At 39.2% G+C, this 23,652-nt stretch overlaps 1 protein-coding gene across 2 annotated transcripts in view; it reads right to left on the reverse strand.

Moving 5' to 3' along the window:
• Positions 1 to 9,086: 9,086 nt before the first annotated feature.
• LOC113419011 (uncharacterized) overlaps positions 9,087 to 23,652 on the reverse strand; it is a 42,033-nt gene continuing 27,467 nt past the window's right edge. For both annotated transcript variants that reach the window (XM_087959857.1, XM_087959858.1), the window contains exons 5-7: positions 17,076 to 17,203; positions 13,866 to 13,962; positions 9,087 to 10,805 (exon numbers count right to left, since the gene is read on the reverse strand). In XM_087959857.1, coding sequence (XP_087815983.1) covers positions 10,794 to 10,805; positions 13,866 to 13,962; positions 17,076 to 17,203 — 237 coding nt within the window. In that variant the 3' untranslated portion in view covers positions 9,087 to 10,793. The remainder of the gene's footprint in view (positions 10,806 to 13,865; positions 13,963 to 17,075; positions 17,204 to 23,652) is intronic.

Raw genomic sequence — 23,652 nt, forward strand, 5'->3', positions numbered from 1 at the left:
GTTTCTACTGGCTCCCACAAGAAATCAATTTCTTTTCCTTAAGGCATAAAACATTGGAATTTGTGCTAAAAGCGTTAAACTGGGGAAGTGCTATTTCTTTATCACTTGGGATCATCACAGTATTTTTGCATTTTATTCTTTAGAACATTTTTAGACCAAAGGAGAGAGATTATACAGATAATAAATCTACCAACTCTCTCTTTATCGTTGCCTCAAATCTGCTTTACATTTTATAGCATTTCAGCATGAAAGATACTAAAATATACAAACTGAAGTAAAACCTGTAAGGTGAAAGTAGTAAGAGTTTCAGCAAGAGTTCTATTATTGGACATTCATGTGCTGAGAAATCATAACTGAAGACTATTTTCTAACTTGTGTACAGCATTGTGCTATACAACAACAGCAGCAGTAAAGCCTTGTATAGTCATTGGACATTATAATATATAAAAGACCTTCATTTCAGAGGTGGTATTCAGCAGGTTCTGATCCGTTCTGGAGAACTGGTTATGGAAATTTTGAGTTGTTTGGAGAACCAGAAAATGCCACCTCTGACTGGCCCCACCCCTATTCTCTGCCTCCCGAGTCCCAGTTGCCCTGCAGAGGAGAACGGAGCTGGAAAGCAGGTAAGTGGGGTGGGGAGGGAATGGGGATTTTGCAGTAACCTTCCCCTGCCATGCCCACCAAGCCACCCCACCAAGCTATGCCACACCCACCAAACCAAGCCCACTGAACCGGTAGTAAAAATAAATAAATTGAATCCTACCTCTGCTTCATTTATTTTCCAACAGAAAAGAACTTTCAGTAGAAGAATAGAAGAATATAATCCAAAGCATCTATGAATAGCCACAAAACACAGAGAAGGAGAGGTTTTTTTTATCTCTTTTCTTATACAGTATGTATATGTCTTTTTCTAAAGCAGGAAAACAAATTGTGTGTGTTTGTGTGTGGTATGTATGTGCATATATATGTGTGTATACATATGTGTATACATATATATACATACATACCAGAGGTGGTATTCAGCAGGTTCTGACCAGTTCTGGAGAACCGGTAGCAGAAATTTTGAGTATTCAGAGAACCGGCAAATAGCACCTCTGACTGGAGATTTTACATTATCTTTCCCCTGCCACACCCACCAAGCCATGCCCACAGAACTGGTAGTAAAAAAAAATGAATCCCACCACTGATACATGCATGCATGCATGCATGCATGCATGCATACATACATACATACATACATACATACATACATACATATTCCACCTTCAGCATCAGACTACATTCCTGTTTTGTATTTTGATACAACTACCCCTTTTCTATCTGTTCTTAATAGATGCTATAGAACAGGTTTCACTCTCCAACAATATCTTCTAGTTTTGAATCAAAAGTAAAATTATTTATGACATACCTAATGTATTAATCAAATGGAAACATATTAATTAGATCTTGATTAATAACAAATTAGTTCTTTAGTATGAGGTTTGGGAGGAAGGGGAAACTATGATTGTGAATCCAGCCAGCTTCTGTTTAATTCTGAGGACTATATCCTCTAGTAAATCAACTAAGCATGGTCTGATGTCTGACCTTACTATAAGAAACTGTTATTTAAAAAGCCCATTATAGTCATAAACAGGAGCTAGACAATGTTACATCCTCACATACTGAGCATTATAATTGGCATTGCACCATAAGAGATTACAGTGAAGCCTTCCGAGCTGTTCTCCGTGAGTTGATCAAGAAGTTCTGGTGGAGTTATAAACCATGAAAGAATACCCTCAACAGAAAATGACCCTCTGTTTGCAGTCATAATCTACCGTATAAAATTGGAAATATGATGAATATTACTTACAGAATCAAAATACTTTTTCACAAAAAAAATCCATTGAAAGTAATATAGTATTCGATTCACCACCTTTCATTTCAGTTGATACAAAAAATATTTGTTAAGAAATTTGACACTATTCAATTATAGGGTGTAGTTTGGCTGGAATTACTTTAATCATCATCATCATCATCATAGCACCTGTACCCAACCTTTTCTCTGAGAGTTCAAAGAGGGTCGCCCCTAGTTCTATCCTTACCACAATAACTGTGAGCAAAATGGCCTGAAGAATGTGACTGACGTCACAATAGTTTGAGGTCATTAGAAAGTGATTGTGACTGGCTGACTGGTGTGTTTGGATCTTGGACATTTTGGTCAAAGTCTAATATATTTTTTAAAAAAATCAACTTTCACAATTAATTCTAAAGCAATATAAACTAAAATATCAAATGGAAGTGTATAATTTCTGAGTGGATTGAAGACCAAGTATCATACTAGAAAAAGTTCCCAGTATATATAAGGGAACATTTAACAGCAAATCTCTATATTATTGTGGAATTTAAATCTATACAGCTGACATTGCATTAAGGTACTTAACTTCTTTTTTCCTTGTAGGATTTATTTTCATATATGAAATATTTAAAAGGTTCTACAGAAATAGAATGTTAGCTCTGGATATAGAATAATTATAGATTAAAGGGAAATAAGTATTTTATTCTATTAGCAGATATCTTCCTAGAGCTCTTTTGAAAGAAGCAATCATCATTCCAGCAAGCTGCTATAAGTCAAACTGAGCCTGTGGACACACCCTACTCTGTCCACCATTGGAATTCTGCCAAGAACCAGTCCTTTCCACTCAACTCTAGAAAATAAAAATGGAAAAGGAAGTTTTTTCAAATATTTCAGCCTTAAGTCCAGAAATACAAAACTTAATGAATCTTGTAAGACTCCTGACAATCCAAGAGGTAGTAGCATTGCAAGGGTTCAGTTTTGAGAAAGTTTCTGTAACTTATTTTTAAACCTATAAAGCCATTTCTCTTAATATAAAAGAAAATATATTTGACAAAAGGAAAAGAAGGGAAGAACAAGGTAAGCAAAGTTAACAACTCAGCAGGCATAAATTCCAAATAAAAGGTTCTCTTGAGTTTAACCTAAATCCTAAAGGGCTATACAGTCAATGGATCCCAAAACAAAATGGCAATCAATGTGATTCATGCAGTATCAATATTATGCTGCAATAATGGCACTCATCTACTGGTAGGTTTATTTATTTATTGATTTGATTTGATTTGTCAATCACAAGATAATAGGTATAAGTATAAACATGAGTAAGAATACAGGAAATAGGTACAAATAAATGGGGACAATAGGACAGGGACGGTAGGCACGATGGTGCACTTATGCATGCCCCTTTCAGACCTCTTAGGAATGGGGTGAGGTCAATAGTGGATAGTTTGAGGTTAAAGGAGTGGGGGTTAGAGGATGTAACAACAGAGTCAGGTAATGCATTCCAGGCATTGACCACTCTATTGCTGAAGTCGTACTTTCTGCAGTCAAGTTTGCATTGAGTTTGTATCTGTTGTGTGCTCTTGTATTGTTGTGGTTGAAGTTGAAGTAGTCATTGACTGGTAGGACATTGTAGCAGATAATTTTGTGTGCTACACTTAAGTCTAACCATAGGCAGCGTAGTTAGAGGTTGTCCAAGCCCAAAATCTCAAGCCTAGTGATATAGGGTATTCTGTTGCGAGCAGAGGAATGTAGTACTCTTCTCGTGAAATACTTCTGGACTCACTCAATTGTATTAATGTCCAATATGCAGTGCGGATTCCAGACTGATGAGCTGTATTCAAGTATTGGTCTGGCAAAAGTTTTGTATGCTCTAGTTAGTAATTCGATATTTCTGGAGGAGAAGCTTCGTAAGATTAGATTTACAACTCTTAATGCCTTTTTGGCAATGCTGTTACAGTGAGCTCTGGTGCTTAGGCCATTTGATATGAGAACCCCAAGGTCCTTGACAGAGAGAGGATCATCATATCCACCTAGTTTGTATTTAGTTGACAACTGTGTCTTGCACACTATAATTTCCAAATCCATGTTCAGGGACAGACTTTTGTAAAATGAGGGGTTCTGGATGCTTTCTGAGTTTGGTTGTTTTCTTGCAGACATTTCATTATCCAGACTAGGTAACATCACCAGTGCTAGTAGGAAATAGGTTTTGCTTTCAATTTATATTCTTTTCGCAACATGTGGACCAGAGGTGGTATTCAGCAGGTTCTGACCAGTTCTGGAGAATCAGTAGCGGAAATTTTGAGTAGTTTGGACAACTGGCAAATACCATCTCTGACTGGAGATTTTACAGTATCCTTCCCCTGCCACGCCCACCAAGCCACGCCCACAGAACTGGTAGTAAAAAAAATTGAATCCCACCACTGATGCGGACAGACTTAATCAACTGACCATCCTAGACCAATCCAAGTCCAAAAGTGCTACAACGTTCCTGGAATCTTGGAACTCTGACAAATCAGTCATTAGTTGACACGTAGACATAAACAACATTTACATATTGTGCAAAAGAGACAATCAACAAGCCAAAAAAGAAATAAAAAGACCAAAACACCTTCCCACCAGTAATAAACACACAGAAGAGCATAGATTAATACCAAGATTAATATTAGACCAACAATCAAGAAGTAAACAACACCCCAATCACAGAATTGCCAAAGAAGCCAACAATAAACAACCCAACCAAAAAAAAAAAACCTCACCAAGACCACTCACACCAACACTGACTGGGCAAGCCACTAGAATATAAATTGAAAACAAATGATCAGACATGGCAAAGTAAACAGAGATTGGGATTAATGGGGAGATAAAATGCTTCTTATTAGACAACTTGGAGTTACTAAGGAAATTAGAACTGAGGATTTTGCAAGGGAAGAAGCCTCTCCCAAAAATAATCAAGAATGTGAAAATTATACAGATTAGGAATTATATTTCTTTGTAGTAATTTGGAAGCAAACAGTTAAATCCAAACACATTTCTCAGAGCTCTGATTAATGAAGTTAACGATACAACACACAAATTCCAGCATATAGTCTGCTTTCAAATGAGAAACCTCAATATAAATCAATTATTGGGGGGTGAGAAGAGTTTGGTGCATTTTTGTCATCCCTAAAGGAGGGAAGGGGAAGCTTGTCTTGTTTTATATGTGTGTGAAGGGAAGCAATCTGCATCTGTTGATTGTTCAGTGACTGTTGCTACCAAAACAACAATGGCTAGGAATGGAAGACAGAGGCAAAAGAGCACCCAGTCCAGGAAGAAGTATCCTAATAGAATAAAAATCAAAGCTTTAAGTCAAGAAAGACCAAAAGGGTATTCACTTGTGAGCAAGAAATTTTTTTAAAAAGTGAAAACATGAGCCTTTTCCCCTTCGGCACTTTCCCCAGCAGGGACTCCATACCCTACAGGTAGCAAAAGGAGAGGGCAGCTGGCCATGCAAACAATTCAGAAAATTGATTGATAGTTCATTTGAAATGGCAGAACAAGAGAGGCTGACTAGTTCCTTCTGCGAAGAAATAGCACAGTGAATCAGTTGGAGACTAATCAAGGTCTAGAGAGGTAAAAGATGGAGAAACAGACCAGCCCAGGTGGAGGAATCAAGCAGTAGGAAATATGGCTACTCAGAGACATTTGCAAATGTCCTGTTGCTGCAGTGAGGATGTTGTGATCTAAGGGAGACAGTTACCTGAGGGATAAGACATCTGTTTATTGTCAAATTATTATTATATCATTGTTGTCAAATGTATCACATTATTGTCAAATGAGAGAAAACACCTACTTGATTACTCATCTAACGGACAGCCTAGTAAGATTTTTTAGACAATTGTGCACTATTTAAAATTTTGAGGTATGGAAATGCCTTTGAAATTCACCTATGTTGAATATGTCAGATTGATACAGCTTTTCTTTGGAATACTTTTCATTACCACAGCTGTTGCTAAAATTCCACACATTTTGACCATACATTTTTTTTAAACCAAAGAAAAATCCATGCAAATTCATTATTTTGCAAAAGGTGGATTCGTGTGCATGAACATTTCTTGCTGCTGGGAACGAAAATCTGAAGTGAGAGTTTATGTGGCAGGTAACACTGAGAATGTAGGTGCTTCAAAACCATGGGGTTTACAAGAAAAGGAGTGCTGATAGAGCAGCTGCCATCTGAATATAGACATCCAGTATGTCTGCTTGGAAATACAAGCCTTGAACTGATTGCTCTGTTATTTGCATTTTATTGCTTGAGTTTGTAATCACGTATGCATTGCAACGGCTTCATTGACCTGACTTCTAAAGTGTATCGGCATGTTCTTCTAAAGTTGTTTTGCTTCATATCTATGATCTCTTTTGGGCAGCAGGGGGGAAAAATCTACCACTTCAGTTCATCTCACAGTAGCAAGCAGCCATAAATATTATTTTCTCACAATGACTAAAAAAATTGCAGCTTTTCTATTATCACTATAATTCAATTAAAGTTAAACTGTGTTTGAACCGCAGCTTATTATGCATATGGTTATGTAAATTGATTAGTTTTTATCCAATGGACATATGTATTACCATTTGAATTAAACCAAAACCAATTAATCTCATATTTGTTCTTTAGATTTTAAACAATATTTTATTCTATAGTGTGTTTAAAAATAAATATTACTAATATAAATGTGTAGAGCAACAAGGATTATATTGAGAAAAACCAAGATCAAAAAAGTTAAGAGTACGATTAAACTCTCCAAGAACAAAGGATGTGGATAAATAATTGAATTCTCTGCCTGTAAAAGAATTAGCTTAGCAAAACTTCCAGCTATGAAACACATGCAGAAGGAATATACACACCTTACAAAAATGGGCATTAAAATATTTGATGATGTTATGATGTCCAGAATCAATGTGAGAAGCCAGTTTGCTGCCCATTAATTCAGGAAGAAAGAGGGAGAGATGCTATGATTGTCTGAACAGATTTGGCTGGTTAGCATGGTGTACTTTAGGATTATGTGAATTTATAACAGAACAGAATGACGTACTCCTGGAAAACTGACTTTGTGGTAAAGTATGCCTCCGCTTGCTCCTACAAATTATGCCTTTGCTTGGTGTAGACATGACGTGGTAATACTGACTCAATGAATAATGATTCACGCTTGAGAAATTATCAAGTGGACAGCTACTTCACAAATTCTGTGATAAATATAAGGGCCTCAAATGCATTGTGTAATATGCCAAAAAATAATAATTCATTTTTGGTAGCTGGAATCACACATTTTAACATCCAGGGAGTAAGGTTTGCCACATTAAAACACACACAATTATAGCATCTGTGGAAATAATTAAGTCCAATGCTTGCCTTGGTAAATGTATCTTTGATTCACCTTCAGTCAGTTTATATAAAGTCAAGAGACAACATAAATAGCTATATTTTTTGTTGATATAATATTCTCTGGCTGTGTTTGGGTGTGTGCATGTGCATACACAAACATACCAATATAGAATTGCTTATGAAATGTGAGGGGAAGAACGTTCTAATGATTACCAATTATGATAAAGCAATGGGAAGTTCTCACATTAAAAAAATTAAGAGGAACAGAAATTATTAATTTTGCAAATAGCAAGTTTAAGATTGAGAAATGTAGACAATGAAAAGATCCTGGCTAAAGACTTCTTTGTATTTTATGTGTCTATGCGGATTCTCAATCTTCCACATCATAGCTGTCCCAAAGGTGCTTTTTCCAAAAGGCAATTGGAATTTTGGACTTTTTTGGTGGTGGGGGGGTCCTTTCAGAAATATTTCATTTCTCATCCAAAAAGCTTCTTCAGTTCTTTGTGTGCTAAGGTTAAATTCACTTCTGACAGAACAATTGTGTATATATCTATTTAGAAGTATGCTTCACTGAGGTTACAGGACTTAATTCCCATTTCCTCAAGTAAAAAAGCAGTCTTCAGGTGAGCTTGACTCCTGGTGATAGTTTCTTGGATAGTTCATTCTTGAATCTGAATCTGTAATTGTCTGGTTACAATTCCCTTCGTAATGTGTCATGTGTGAACATTTTTGGGAAGAAAACAGGAAAAAAAATGCTGTAAAATGTTAGTTTTACCTTGGCATACTCCATCAAGTCAAAGATCACTTCAGAAAATACTTACACGTTCAAACCAATGTTTCCAACCTCTATCATATTACATTTACAATCATAGAATCAGGAAATGATTAGAAGGGACCTTGGATAGCATCTTCCCCGATCCCCTAACAAGTGCAAGAATCCAGTTCTACAGCATCTATAACATACGACTATTCAGTTTTTGTTTAAACCTTCCAACAAAGGAAAATCCACCATCTCCAAAGGCAGTCTCTTCCATTGTTGTACAATTTGTAGGTTAGGAAATTCTTCCTTGTGTTCAGCTGAAATCTGTTGGAATTTAAACCCATTGTGTTTTTTTCCTGTGTTTTGGAATAACAGTGAAGAATTGTGTTCCATGTTCTAAAAGATAGTCCTTTAATTCTGTTCAAAATGCCACTGTTAGGTACAAGACTATTACTTGTCCCCCTGAATAGCTCAAAATCACTCCATAAATTGTTGTGTGGCTCTGATTTGGATTCAGAAGGCTTGTTCTCTAGGAGATTCTTCTAACCCTACAGACTTTTGCACAAATCTAACAGACAAAGTAACGTCTGAAAATATATATTTTAGGAAATGGGCTATATCTAGTTACTTTATGGGACAATTAGTACAGGAAAGATTTGCCACACTGTTGCTTTCAGACATTTAAAATTTTGAATAGAGCTACTTATCCTTCTAAAACATAACCAATAGAACTTGCACAATAATAATTAACTTGTATCCAGAAATCCCTAGGAGGGAGCAAATAAGCTGAAAACTTGATCTTAACACAGGATGACAGCGTGTTTCCTTTCGTAAACTTTCAATATCCACAAAGGGTTTAGGCTGGTAGAACAGTTTTGGCCTAAGTCTCACAGCTAATGATTAAAAAGCCAGAAATCCAGATAAAGAAAAGTTGAGAGATACATTTTGTGACCTAAGTCTGCTGTGTGATTGAAAAGAGAATATAAAAGACATTCCTGACATTTCAAGAATTAAAAAAAAAATTCTGCATATAAACTTTGACAGCAGCTATTTGTAATATATAATATTGCAAAAGACTGTCTACTGTCAACAGTCCCAAATGCCTGATCAAAGTCGTTAATACTAAAAGAAAGAATACATTCTTTCCTGTACATTTTAATATGCATTTGTGGAATATTAAAATTTTCTATCTTCCAATATATTATTTCAATTCTGTTTTCAATTATTTATTTCAATATTGGTTTCTAACAAATATTACTGATACTAAAAAACACCTTGGAGCACTTCATACTGAAAAGAAACAACAAGAAACAATGCTTAGAGTTGCACAAAGCTTATTCAGCGTTTGAGGTCAAAATTTACCTTTAAAAAGTCAAGATTACAATGAAAATTTTGAAGTTGAAATTCCAAAATTGAAATGGCATGTGCATGACAACACTGTGTTTTTAATATCTGTATAAAGGAATCTATGTCTCTACATCAAGCAGTATATGCCTTCCTTAATTTAAAAGAAATCAGGAGTAAGGAGTAATATCTTTCAGGACATGGTAGGTATTTTTTTTTTCTTCTCATCCAAGGGGAGAATGCTTTAAAAAATAGGAAACCATATTACATCTTCTTCAGCCATGTTTTTCAGAGAAAGAGTTATAACTATTTGCCCCTTGTGATGAATCTTTGTGACAAATGTCACCTCAGCTGTGATAAAATGTTCATTGAAACCCATTTCCTGTATGTGTTATTTCAGTGAGGATATTTTTTTCAAGGCACAATGGCTGTTGAGGAGACATTTCTACTGAATGCAGTAGAGGATCCATTGTGTTTAATGTGTGACTTTAAGGCACTTGCCAATTTCTAGAGATGCAAGGGCATAAAATATGAGATTTTTGTTCTGTCAATGTAGAACCCTGCAAGGTTCTGCCAGGTTTGTTTCAACCTATTTGTGAACAGAGAAGTCTATGCAAAAATGATGTTTAACAAATTTTAAAAACTGGCTGCTATGCACAGAGTCAGATTTCATTTCTGTGCTTGTGAAGTACTGTAGCTTTAAAAAATATATAGTAATGTCCTGCCCATTAGTTCTTTCTCCCCCAAATAACTGAGATCATGGTGTACAGTTTCATATAAAACTAAACATTTCAAGTCATGATACATCAGGTAAAAGGTTTACTTAGTGTCTCTCTTTATTTTTTCCTCCCATTATCAGCACCATACTCCCTATGATGTTCCAATAAGGTATAACTTTCCCAGCTTCATTCCTAAATACACAAGCCAGGTAATTTTGCTTCTCTATCAATTCCATGCAGCTGGACCTTAAAACCACTCTTTGTAGGATGAATAGTAAAATATTTTACTTAGTTGTGTTTAGAAATTGTGATTATCCCAAACAACTGCTATAAACACAGGCAAAAAAAAAAAAACCCCAATCCAAACTCAGAATATTGACAGGAAAATGGACAATTGGGGAAGTGCATCATGTGTCTTGTGAATGAGCTAAGTGTCACAGTGCCAGGATAAATGCTCAACACAAAAATATAAATTCATTGTAAAACTGTATTCTAGGAGGAGAAAGAAAGAGAAGCAATGGAGTTTGAGAGAGGGGGGGATAGAACAATTTATCTGTCCAAACCATATGCTAAAACATATCTGCTAATATTAACAGACTTATTCCACAGAAAATAAGAGAACATAGGTAATGAGCAGCTATTTGTTCCATTAAGAAAAAAGAAAAATACACAAAAATTTGAAATGTCCTATTGGATAGAAAATACTTTTTCCAGTAGATCTTCCCTGTGTAAAGTTGAGAAGAAGGGTAAAGCTGTCAGACTCAAGTTGACTCCAGCAGCATTTCACAACATGCTCTAAAATTAATAAGAGAAAACAGAATGTTACCATACAGAAGTAGTCAGCTTTCTGTTGTCACATTCTTACATTTGTTACAATGTTCTCCTTGGTATCTAACCACTCTTGAGAAACAGTTGAGCCCAAGAGGCACTGTAGGGCCTTGCCAAGGATAAGGCCAATTACTGTTTTGAGATGGGGCTTCTCAAATGGTCCTTCTCTTATGTGAATGAGCCTTTGCAGTAGCACTTCTGGCAGAAAACACTAGGAGCAATTCAACAGACTTGTTCAACAAAGCATGTTCTAAAATATCCTGGCTCGGTACCATGCAAAAAGACAGTGGTGGGTGACTAAAAGCCAACCTTTTGACATTCCACAATGTGCCCAATATGCATTGCTTAGGCATCATAATTTAAATAGGCTATCAGACCCCATCCTCTAATGCTAGAAAAAAAGAACTCTATAGTTTAAAAGCAAGTTTATACAGTGCTACTATTAGCTATGGGTCATTTACCTAAGATTTTCATAATTTTCTCCAAATGAGTGGTCATATACTGGTTTACAATTCCAGCCACTGACCACTGTGGCTGGAAATTTTAAAAACTACAGACCCAAATAAAGAGAGAATACTAGCCTGATAAAGATTAATTAGCTGATCTCATAACCAAACCATTGTACTTTAAGGAGATGCAGAATCTATGTTTCTGACAACTATACAAAATGTTGCTTGCTCAGTCTCCAATTTCTAGTGCAATTACTAAATTATAGCAGTTAAAGGCAGGGGTGGGATTCTACCAGTTCGCACCTATTCGCTAGAACTGGTTGTTAACATTCTAAGCAGTTCGGAGAACCGGTTGTTGGAAGAAATTACTGGCCTAATCCTGTAAGGAAGGCAGGAAGGAAACATTCTGGTGTTGCTTACAGAAACTGCCTCTCCGTTAACCCTTATTACATTCTTGGCAGGACTAGACTTCCTGTCTTAGGAATGTCTCTGGAGTTTTTTCCCCCTCCTTTGCTGGTACTTTGCTTGTGTGGAGTGACCATTCCAAGTTACAATGGCACTGAAAAAAGTGACTTATGACCATTTTCCACACTTACGACTATTGCAGCATCCCCACAGTCATGAGAGGCCAGGCAAGGAGATGCGTGCCTCGATGTGAGTGATATTGAGTTGGCCATGCCCAGTCAATAACATGACCACCAAGCCACATCCACCCAGTCACATGACCACCAAGCCATGCCCACCAACTAAGCCATGCCCACAGAACCAGTTGTTAAAAAATTTGAATCCCATCCCTGGTTAAAGGGAACACCCTGCACCAGGGGTGGGATTTTACCAGTTCTGTCCACTTCTGTAGAACTGGTTGCTCTGAAAAGCAGCAAACAGAGAGCATACATAGAACCGGTTCTATGTCTGCTGCTGTTTTGGCCCCCCATCCCACCTGGGCTCTTACCTGATCTTTATTTCCTGCGTTTTCAACCGCAGCTGCTTTGCGCAACACAGCTGCGGTTGAAAAAGCAGGAAAAAAGTGCTTTTTCAACTGCTGTGCACCCACGCGCAGCGCTGCTCAGCTGTCCAGGCAGCTAGATGATGACAATATACACACACACGCAGCGCAAAATGTAAAATCACCGAACCGGTAGTTACACCAGTCAGATCCCACCCCTGCCCTGCACCCTACAGAACTGCAGCAGGCCCAGGCTATACTGCCACCTGAATAGCACAAGCAAAGAATGCCTCATGAACAGGCCTCACTGTCTTCATTGGCTCTAGCTAACTGCCAGCAGCCATTGCGTTTTGAAGAATTTCAAAAGGCAGCTGCTTTTTATGATGATCAAGAAATAGTTTGTTTCCAATTTGGATAATGGTTGTTTGTTTGTTTGTTTGTTTGTTTAAATTTATCCTCCTCCACAATGGACTCCAATGGACTCCAAGGGTAGCAAGTATAAGAATTCAAAGAGATGGTAATAATTTTGCTCTTTCTTCCAGCCCTTCTAATCCTTTAATTTCAGACACACACACACAAAAAAAACTCATAGAGCTTCATGGTTAGATTGTTCTTGAGCAGAAAATAAAATGCATCACCATCCTTGAACAATTATACTTTGCAAAGAGAAAAACAGAAAATGGGATAAAATAAAGTAAAAAAGAAACGGAATAATCACAAGGATGTGTTTGTGTAGGGTGGTAAATTATAAATACATACACATGCTGAGTAGCAGGCACTATTGTATGCTATTACATTCCAAACATTTTTTCTGCATATGGAAGAGGCAGTTGCTGTCTTTGTGTTTTCTGCCACCCTTTGTTCACTGTAGATATTTGGAATTTTTGCTTAGTTGAAGCCATATGACAGCCTGGTGCTCTCAAGAAACACTGGAAAATTGATTAGGAACTTAGTAGTCATATATTGCATAAGTAATATTCCAAAAGACATAGTCTCATTCTGAGCTCAGCCATCAGATATAAAGATGGAGGGGGGAATCATATTGTAACCAATATACCAAGTCTGGATTGGAAATAAAACTGTCTTCTCACATGACACCAAGCCAGGATATTTTAAAAACATAATTTGTTGACCAAGTCAATGGATTTCTCTCTGTATTATGCTAAACCACAGTGGATTTATTTATTTTTTGGTATTGTGCTAAATTTAACATGGCTAGTTTGCTTTTGGCTTAGCGTGATATATGAAGAGGGCTAGTGCCTCCAAAGGTAGATTTTCACTAAGATTAAATGTCTATTTTATTTTCTCATCAGTTTCAAATGATAGTTCAAAATATAGGGAAAAGAGGAAGGAAATTCAGTTACAGAATACCACACAATTCTACTTTTAGAATTGCTGAATCAGTATGTGTCTGCATCTCCGACATATGATGTCTTTCTACTTAAATTAGTTTTCAACATCTCAAATTAGGCAGGATGTTGTGTGCAGCCAATCAGGTCTTGACAGTTACTATATCTTGATTCCAAAGCTCAGATGTTCTCTGAAAAGATGACCATACCAATGTATGAAATATTGCAGCCATTTTGTTAATTTCCCAAATAAAAATCTACAGTACTTGAGTAAACACTGCACCTGAAAATCCTTCAGGCTACCACTGCCATTTGATCCTGTATCTTGACATGCTATCTCACGATCATCAGCCATTTCCCTAATTTCATTTTCAGGCAGTCTTGATTGGAAATGAAGCAAGGGAAGACAAAAAGAAGCAACATATTAGAAGCAAATTTAGAATTGCCACAACCTAGCAAATGCTTGCTTTTTTAAATTGGAAAGAGAAGGGTCTTTCTTAGGATTACTAGGAGTTCCATAGTACTTTCAATCCAGTTTCAATCTTGCCTCTAAATCTAAATGCTGCAAATAGCTTCTACAATATTACTATTAGTATTACGTTTATTTGCCACCCACCTCACCACAAGGCGACTCTGTTCAACATGTTTTGAACAATTTTCTGCTTTCAAGACTTCTGTCCTATAGGCTTAAGATAAAAGTATTTAATTTTAAACCAGCTGTAAAACATCAGAAAACCTTCAGAAGAATCTATTGAACTGCTTCCTAAAGATCAATAATCAGAATTCTATATAGATTTTTCCATATTGTATCTTATTAGCAGGTCCTCAATGCCCACATAAAAATCACTGAAACAGAAGAATAATGAGAGCTTAAGATAGCTCATCACACCTCACATTATTTGTTTGTGTGTTCCTGTGGCTGTATTTCTAATCTATCACACCAAGAAACTATGCAGCTACAGGTGGAATATAAGCAAATAGGAAGTAAAGGGACGTATGCACACTAGGTTTGGTCAATTAACCAGCTGAGGGTCAATTTAAACATCATGAAGTAAGTTTTCTGTAATCTTAACATTAGGATAATGCAACACAGATTTTGTACCATGGTGCAGAGAATGTTTAATAACGGTTGCTTTATGATCCCATTTTTTTCTGAAAAGGAAACTCAAAATATTAATTCATATGGAGGTTTGGCTTTCTATTATTAACACATTTGCAGCCGGCATGTTATCAATATTGTATAAATATATATGTAAATATAAAATAATGCGACACCATTATGAACATGACATTAGATCATCCCTGTACTGTTTGTTGTTCAGTCACTAAGTTGTGTCCAACTCTATGTGATCCCATGGCATGCCAGGCTCCCCTGTGATCCCCCAGTCTATCCAAACTCAAGCTCCCTGCGTTGATGACACTATCTAACCATCTCATCCTCTGCCTTCTCCATTTGCCTTCAACCTTTTCCAGAGTCTTCTCTCTTTTAATTAGGTGGCTAAAGTATTTGAGCTTCAACTTCAGTATCTGTCCTTTCAAAGAACAGTCAGGGTTGATTTCCTTTAGGGAAATTACTCATATTAAAGATAAATATGTTCTTGACCATATCTATTGTATTTGGCTAAATAATTATTATGTAACACAGATAAAATACCTCCATACTTACTTCATAGGAATACATTTTTTATATATTGTTGTTTGTCAATATTTCTGGGAGGTTTCCAACATAAGGATGAAGAAATTTTTCAAGCAAAGATTTTCAAAGTTGTTTTGTTTGAAACATAATATTCCCCACCATTTGTTTCTGCCTTGGACTTTTTAAAAAATTGTTGTCTTTCCATCTTTCTCCTGCCCTTTAAAAATTACTACAGTATTGTACTTATTGTGCTTTATTTACTAAAATTTGTGATTGGTATTATTGAAAATAAGCTTCAGTAAAATTATTTTAAATTGGACAGTGACACCAAGTGGTCAAACATAGTATTATCCCCAGATGCTACCTGTGCTCCAAATTCAAATATGCTTTTTATCTTCAATCCACTTAGTGAAAAGTTTAAAAGCTCTCTTTGGGGAATAAGTCTATTAAGTTGTCACTGTTTTATTCTGTCTTTCCCTCTCTCTTTCTCTCTCGCACACATACATTATGAATTTCTAGAAAATTTTCTTAGACATACAAGGACATACTTATCAGAATCCTGGCAAGCTGAAATATAAATTTGCCTCTTCCAATTTCTATTGCACCTAATATTTATGTAATTAAAATGCAGATTATTCATAGAATTAACATTGGTTTTGCTTTTGCCTTATAGATGGTATTGACTTTATTCAATGACTTTTATCCAGCAGATACTGAAGTAGCTACGCTGAATTTGTTTAGAAACATCCACTCTGTCCTCAGCTCCTTTCCTGTTAAACAAGCAGTAAACTGAGACACCACTTCCTCTGGAATGAAAATACACTTTGAAACATATTACTCTGTGAATTAAAAAGAAAATAAATTGCTAAGCATAATCAGTGGCCTCCAAGATGTGGGGTGACCAGTGAAGGAGACAGAGAAATGATAGCAATAGCAATAGCACTTAGACTTATATTGTTAAATTCTGGGCAAAGAATGGAGATGAGGCCAGAGTAAAATTCTACAGCTCTTTAATCAAATACTGCCTGTGAGGCAACTTAAAACTCCCTGGCTGACATCACTCCTTTTATGGGAACTAATCAGCCAACAGCCAATCAGGAGAGAGCATTTCCCACTCCCACAACTAACCAAGATAAAACCAACAATTATCTACAATACATAACATATATTCCACTCCATAGTCCTTTACAGCGCTCTTTGGGTGGGATACAATGTCAGCATATCGTCCCCAACAATCTGGGTCTTCATTTTATCAAAGAATAAGGCCTTGAGGCAGTTAGGATTAAATCCCTGGTAATTGGCAGAGTTAGCCTGCAATAGTGTGTTCTAACCACTGTGCACCACGGATGATGAAAGGGAATTGTGTTTTTTGACCCTGAAAAGTTATAATAGAGGTAAGAATTAAGGGTGTAGAAAAGGACATGGATTCATGGCGTTAAAGATCTCTTTTCTCTGCACAATATAGTAATTAAAAACAAAGATTTGTATCTGTTAGTAGGTTCTTAAACTCTTTATATATTGTATATAGTACAACAGGAAAACAGTGAGAAAGAAAAGGTGACCTTCTTTTTGCTAAATCTATCCCCACAGATCTGTCAGATTTTTATACCACACTAACTGAAATCTGTACATTGTTTACCAGGGTCAATTTTCTTAACATAGTTCTTTTCAGAATCATTAGACTATCATTATCTATAGTGAGCATGATCCATAACTTTTGTTTACACATCCCTATTTTTACATTCTGTAATTTAGGTTATGGGGTATAACACTGCAGACGGTGACTGCAGTGACTTTCAGGGCCTGTCCCTCCCCAAGTCTCCAAAGAATGAGAGGTATCCCTCAAAATATACTTACTCTAAGATGCAAAAAGCCTTAGGGGAACTTGATGGGGCAGCACTGGGGTTTGCAATGTCATATATCATAAGATCCAGTGTGGCTTCGTCTTCAGTTACTGGTTGCGTTGGAATAACCTGAATATTGGACTACAAAACAATGCAGGCAGAACACAGATAAGGAATTATTTGAAATTACCCACTGTATTAATTGAATTAAAAAAAAGTAATGTTTTTGCCTTTACACGGTGAAAGTTATTTTCTATTAATAAAAAATGTTTAAATATAGTCAACTAATATTCAGACACCCAAGAATTCACTTTTCATTTCAAATAATTTTCAGTGTTTGGTTTCATATAGGATCATATGACCTCATTACTTTTTACTGTTTAATGTTACCAAAAATGATATTACCCAAAAGACCTAAGATTACATTGAATGTACATACATAATATGTATAAATCATGCCCCTCACATCCCCTTCCAGATTTACCTGGATGGGTAACCCCAGTGGAATCTGCAAATCTTTTAGACCAGGGGTGTCAAACTCAAGGCCTGTGGGCTGAATCTGGCCTGTGGGGGGGGACTTAGAACTGGCCTGTGGGGCTGACCTGGAAACAGTGAAGGACCAGCCGTGTGCAGCTGTCCCAAGCTCTGTTTTTGCTGGCAGAGAGTTGCAGGAGGCCGTCCCAGCCGAAAACAGAGATCGGGAGCCCATTTTGCTGGCAAAGTGCTCAGGCCACCACAGGCGCCCCCACATGAGTGATATCAAGCTGGCCATGCCCACCCTGGTCACACCCATCCCAGCCCCTCGAGGTCAAACACAACCCTGATGCGGCCGTCAATGAAATTGAGTTTGACACTCCTGTTTTAGACATTCTTTAACAACCCACATTTAGAGCTTTTCACTCACAGAGCAAAAATAGAGCTTTCATGTAAATGTGTATCAAATATCAACAACAGAGGCTATAAATCCAGCAGAACATTCAAATCTACAGCAGAATTATTATACTCCAGAAGACAAAGGGATAGATAGATCTACCTAGAAAGATGAAGAAACTTCATTCATAACCATTTATAATACAAGACTTTCTTTTTGTTTCATTTAGAAAACTAAATATTTAGTCAAAATAATAACTACTATTAATACTCTTACAAAGTACATTTTAAAGTGTGCTTTAAAACATTCCTTACATCTAATGTAGTAGATTGCTGTAATAAGGTGAAACCTTATTTTTATTTTTCCAAAGTGAAGCCCCCAAAGGCAAAGCTGTTAAGCTTTTGTGGAAAAGACGATTGTGCTGTTCTGATATCAGAAGCAGACACATAGCAGGCTTGTAAATCAGGTTATATCTAATCAGCCACACAAACATTAAATGGGAAACTTCTAAAAGGTAAAGAAAGTGAAGAATCAATGAAAAAACAACAACAACCACCCTGAAGACTAAACTAAAACTTAAACAATGGCTTCAACAGCAATGTTATTTAGAAATAGCTGTTTAGGAGAATACTTTTTCTGCCTTGGATGTACCATGCAGCTTGACACATTTAAATCTGTCTTTCTATTGCAGAGCTATAATTTTTGCTGACAGAAACAGGTACTCCTAACTATGGCAGAGGCCATTTCCTCTCATTCAGTTTGTAGTACAATTAAGGCAATGTTTGAAGGCATTAAATCAGCTGTGAATGTATTGCAAAAGCATGTTAAAAGATTTGCTCTCTCCAATGTATGAAGCTCCATCCTCTTTGTCAAAAACTACAACTGCAAAGGTTACCATCAGAAAAGAAATCCCTAAAGATTAGATTTCTAGCCGATTTCATTATGTCATTTGTTTCCTTAAAAATGTCTCATACACCTCACAGGTGATTTTTTTTTCCTTTGAGCAATTTGTAGAATGAATGAAAGCTGAAGCATGGCAGTAACTATGAAACTGGGAATATAGAGTACAAATCCTGTCATCGTTTACTTAGCCTTTCTATATTTTAAGAATCTAAATACCTCATAGACATCTGCTTTACCATGTTACTAAGCACAAAAGTATTACAACTATAACTACTGCTTCTTTGCGATGGATTTTTATATAATCTCAGATCACCCCAAATGGACTTTCTTAAATAAAAGACATTCCGGAGAAGACTAATGTACCCCATCTGTTAAGTTTGGAGAATGAGGAGACCAGACATCTGACCAGTGACTTCAACTCTTTAATAATAACAGGAATCAGAATGGAACAGAGCAATGCTATGGGCAGCAGTAACCCTTTTATAGGGTTAGCTGCTGCCTTATTAACCAATGGAACTGCGCAACAGGTTCCAACTACTGACCAATAAGGACAGTCCCAAAAGTAACCAATCAGGGACTGGTTCTGGCCCAATCCCAAGTGTTGTATAAGGACCAATCAAATGTGCAGGTTTTCAACCCCTAATTTACATTTAGGTTATTCACTTTTATTGATTCACAACACCCCTCCCCCTTGGGTTCCGTTTGAGGGGAGCTGTGATAAAATCCTCAAGATAGGCAGGCCGTTTGGTCTGCCTGGAAGATTTTCGAGGCTCCACTGGGTTTTGTCCAACGTCCGGTTCCGGTGGAGCGTTTGGATGACCATTGTTAATTTCTATTTCGCTGCACGGTGATTCCGTGCTGCATTCACTGTGGATGTCTCTGCTGCTGCGTGTTTCTTCGGGGTTTTGCAGTTCGTTTTCCCCTGTATTAAAGTTCCCTGGCGACATCAACTCCCTCCCGCTTCACGCCCGGTGCTTCGCTGGGCTGTAGGGCTCCCGTTGACCCGCTATTAGTTGTATCAAAGTCAATTCCCTCGATACTCCCTCCCCCTTGAGTTGTTGAACTGGGAAGGTCATGGCCGCTGGGTGATAATCTCGATCGGAGTTGGTCTATGTGGCGTTTCCACACCCTCCCATCGTCTGTTATCAAGCGGTAAGATCTAGGCCCGGTGAGGTGGGTAACGGTTGCGGGTATCCATAATGGGTCGCCGGAAAAGTTTTTGGCAAAGATTAAATCGCCTACCTTAAATTCCCGGCATTTGCTGCTGGAGCCGATAGGTTTTTCTGGTGCGAAAGCGGGGTGGAGTCGGTCCAGGTGCGATCGTATTTTCCGCCCCATGAGAAGTTCAGCGGGTGTTTTGTTGGTCACGCTGTGAGGCGTGATGTGCTGCAATAAGAGGATTCGATTGATTTTCTTGTCGATGTTGCCAAATTCCATTTTATGCAGGGTCTTTTTCACAAATTGTACCATGCGTTCTGCACGTCCATTCGCCGCAGGGTGCGCGGGCAAGGTCAGCGCATGGTGGATGCCCCGATCAGCCAGATATTGTTCAAAGGGCAATGCAGTGAACTGCGGGCCATTGTCCGAGACCAACACGTCCGGAAACCCGTGCGTGGCAAAGAGTCTGTTTAATTTATTAATAACTGAGTCGGTTGTAGTTGTGTGCATTCGATGAATCTCGAGCCAGTTGGAATAGGCGTCGACAGTAATCAGTAAAGTGTGACCTTTGGTAGGCCCGCAAAGTCAATATGAATACGGGACCACGGTCCCCTCGGCGTTCCCATTCGGTTGGGCTTGCTTTCGGTGGGGCGTTGCTGGCGCCCTGGCAGCGTTGGCACGTAGCGACCCAGGCCTCGATTCTTTTGTCGATTCCCGGCCACCAAGCGTAGCTGCGTGCGAGTGATTTCATCCGCACAATACCCGGATGTCCCTCATGCAATACCGCCAGCACAGTCTGTTGCAATTTGGCAGGGATTACGACTCGATCGCCCCACAAGATACAGCCTTTTTGGGAAAACAGCTCGGTTTGGCGGGCTTTGAAGGGCGCCCATTCAGGTGCAATTTGGTCCGTCGGCCACCCCGTTCAACCCAGCGTAGTATGTGTTGCAAAACTGGGTCACGCGTTTCGTTTCAAAAGCAATGTCTCTAGCCGTCAAGGGTGGTGCCTGTAGAGATTCAATCTGTAGTGTTGAGAGGGTTGGGGCTGGATCCACAACAGCGTCTGGGAGCGGTGTTCTGCTCAATGCATCGGCGTGGAGAATCGATTTCCCCGGGCGGTGCTGCAAAGTGTAGTTGTAGGCCGCCAGGAATTCAGACCAACGGGTCATTCTGGGGGACAATATATACGGGTTGGTTTATTACCCGCAATGATCCCCAGTAACGGTTTATGATCAGTGATTATTGTAAAGGCACAGCCATAAACATATTCGTGAAATCTTTTAACTGCAGCAACAATAGCTAAAGCTTCTTTGTCCAGCTGACTATAATTGCGTTCAGCTTTAGCTAAGGTTCGCGAAAAAACGCGATGGGGGCTTCCGCTCCGTTTGGTAACACGTGGGCCAGAATTGCCCCAACCCCAAAAGGCGATGCATCACACGTGATAGTAAGCGGCAGAGTCTCGTTGTACTGCATAAGTACTGAATCAGAAGTTAGCAATTTCTTTATTTGTTGGAAAGCATGTTGTTCCCTTTGTCCCCAAACCCACGTTGCTTTTTTGTCTAATAGTCTATGCAATGGTTCAGCTACTGTTGCTTTGTGGGGTAAAAATACATTATAGAAATTGATAAGTCCAAGGAACGCCTGTAGGTCTGCCTTGTTCCTCGGAGTGGGTGCCTTTTAATTGCCCGTAATTTGTCTTCGGTGGGATGAATTCCTTGGCTGTCCAGGAGGTATCCCAAAAATTCTACTTTTTCGGTACATAAGTGGCATTTATCTTTTTTACTCTGAGGCCTGCATTTTGGAATCTTCGTAAAACCTCTCTGAGTCGTTTTTCTAGGGTGTCTTTGTTAGGTGCGGCGATGAGTACATCGTCGAAATATGGGACAACGCCTTTTATCCCTTGTAACAACCTTTCCATTAAACTCTGGAAGATTCCAGGGGCGACGCTTACTCCGAATTGGAGCCGGTTGCATTTAAAGGCGCCCTATGTGTTACGATCGTTTGTGCCTCGGCTGTGGTTGGGTCTACAGGCAATTGTTGATATGCCTGGGCTAAATCTAGTTTGGCGAAAACTTTTCCGCCGCCCAGAGAATGGAGTAAGTGCTGCACTACCGGTACTGGATAAGCACTTTGCTGCAGTGCGTGGTTTAATGTGGCCCGGTAGTCTCCGCAAATTCTTAGGGACCCATCAGGCTTGATTGGCGTCACTATGGGGTTTCCCAACGGGCGTGGTCGGTGGGTTCCAGTACGCCCTGCGCTATCAGCTTATCGAGTTGTTCGTCGATTTTAGGCTTTGCTTTAACGGCACCGACGCCGCTTAAGGCGGATGGGTGCTATTTCAGGGTTCAAGTTAAACGAGATTGGGGTCCCCTTATACTTGCCTAGTCCGTTCGCGAAAACGTCTTTGAATTCTGCGCGAGGTCTTCCTCCCAATCGACGCTTTCGGCCTTGTGGACTCGCTACAGTGATTCCGAGCGGCCTGAACCATTGGAGGCCTAGAAGACTAGGCCTGTCGCAATCCACGACAGTCAGTGGTAGTGCGACGGTGCGGTCCTTGAATGAGACCTGGAATCTGCGGGACCCGACGACGGGATTCGGTTGCCCTGATAGTCTTTGAGTATAACCCTTTGAGGGTTAAGGTCTTGGCGGCGAATCGTTGGAAGGAGCTGTTGGAGCGTTTTCCACGACACCATCGATAGGGAAGATCCCGAGTCTACCTCCATCACGCAAGGTTTGTTTTCGATGGCGACCTTTACTCGGATTTTCCCGGCATCAAGGGATGTAGCGTGGCCTATGGTGATTGTTTGGTGGGTCTCTTCCCGCCTGGTTTCCTCACGCCTGGTGGAAGTGGTGGACGGCTTGTTTCTGTAGGAGTGGTTCACTTTTTCTCGGTGTGTGCCGAAGAATCCGGAAGACTGGAATTCGCCTGTCGGGTTTGGAGTTCTGTTTGCTTTTGCAAACCTTTACGATGTGACCGCATCTCCGCAATGGCGGCAAAGTGCGCCAAGGAATTTGCAGCCGGATCGTGGGTGATTCGCTCCACAGCCGGCACACGGTCGAAATGAGTGTTGTGAGGACTGCTCTCTCTCTGTTCAAGTCGGTTGACCTCTTCCTCATCGCTGTCGGACGGGGACTCTAGGTCTTCGTGGTGAGTTGATACCGGGTGTCTCTCTGAGCGAGGCGAGGTATCAGTGGCGAGTTTACGTAGCGGTGCGTTGGTGCGGCGCATTTGGGCTGCTGACTTCTTTGTCGCCTCTGCTGCTGAGGCTTCTTTAAGGGCATCGGTGAGGCTGATGTCCCCTTAGCCATAATTTTGCTCTGGATAGCACCGTCTTCTAGGCCCAGAACCAAACGGTCCCGGAGGGCTTCTTCCAGGTCAGCGAACCCGCAGAGGCCTCCTAGGTTCCGGAGGTCCGCGATGTAATTGGCAAGGCTTTCGCCCTTCCGTTGATCCCTCTGGTAATATTCGTGTCTTCTTACTAGGGTCGGTACGGAGGGCGCGTAGTGAGCCCGTAGTAACGGCTCGAGGACGTCCCAGTCCATTTCTTTTACCTCTGCTGGCTTGGCAAGCGACTTTGCCATTTTAAACACGGTTGGCCCACAATGCGTTAGAAAGATAGCTCTTTTTTTGCCGGTTGTTGCATCTTTCAAATTGTTA

Source organism: Notechis scutatus, chromosome 3, assembly GCF_049901735.1.
Source record: "Notechis scutatus isolate UNSWTSFEM ecotype Mainland chromosome 3, rNotScu1.2, whole genome shotgun sequence".
NCBI lineage: Eukaryota > Metazoa > Chordata > Lepidosauria > Squamata > Elapidae > Notechis > Notechis scutatus.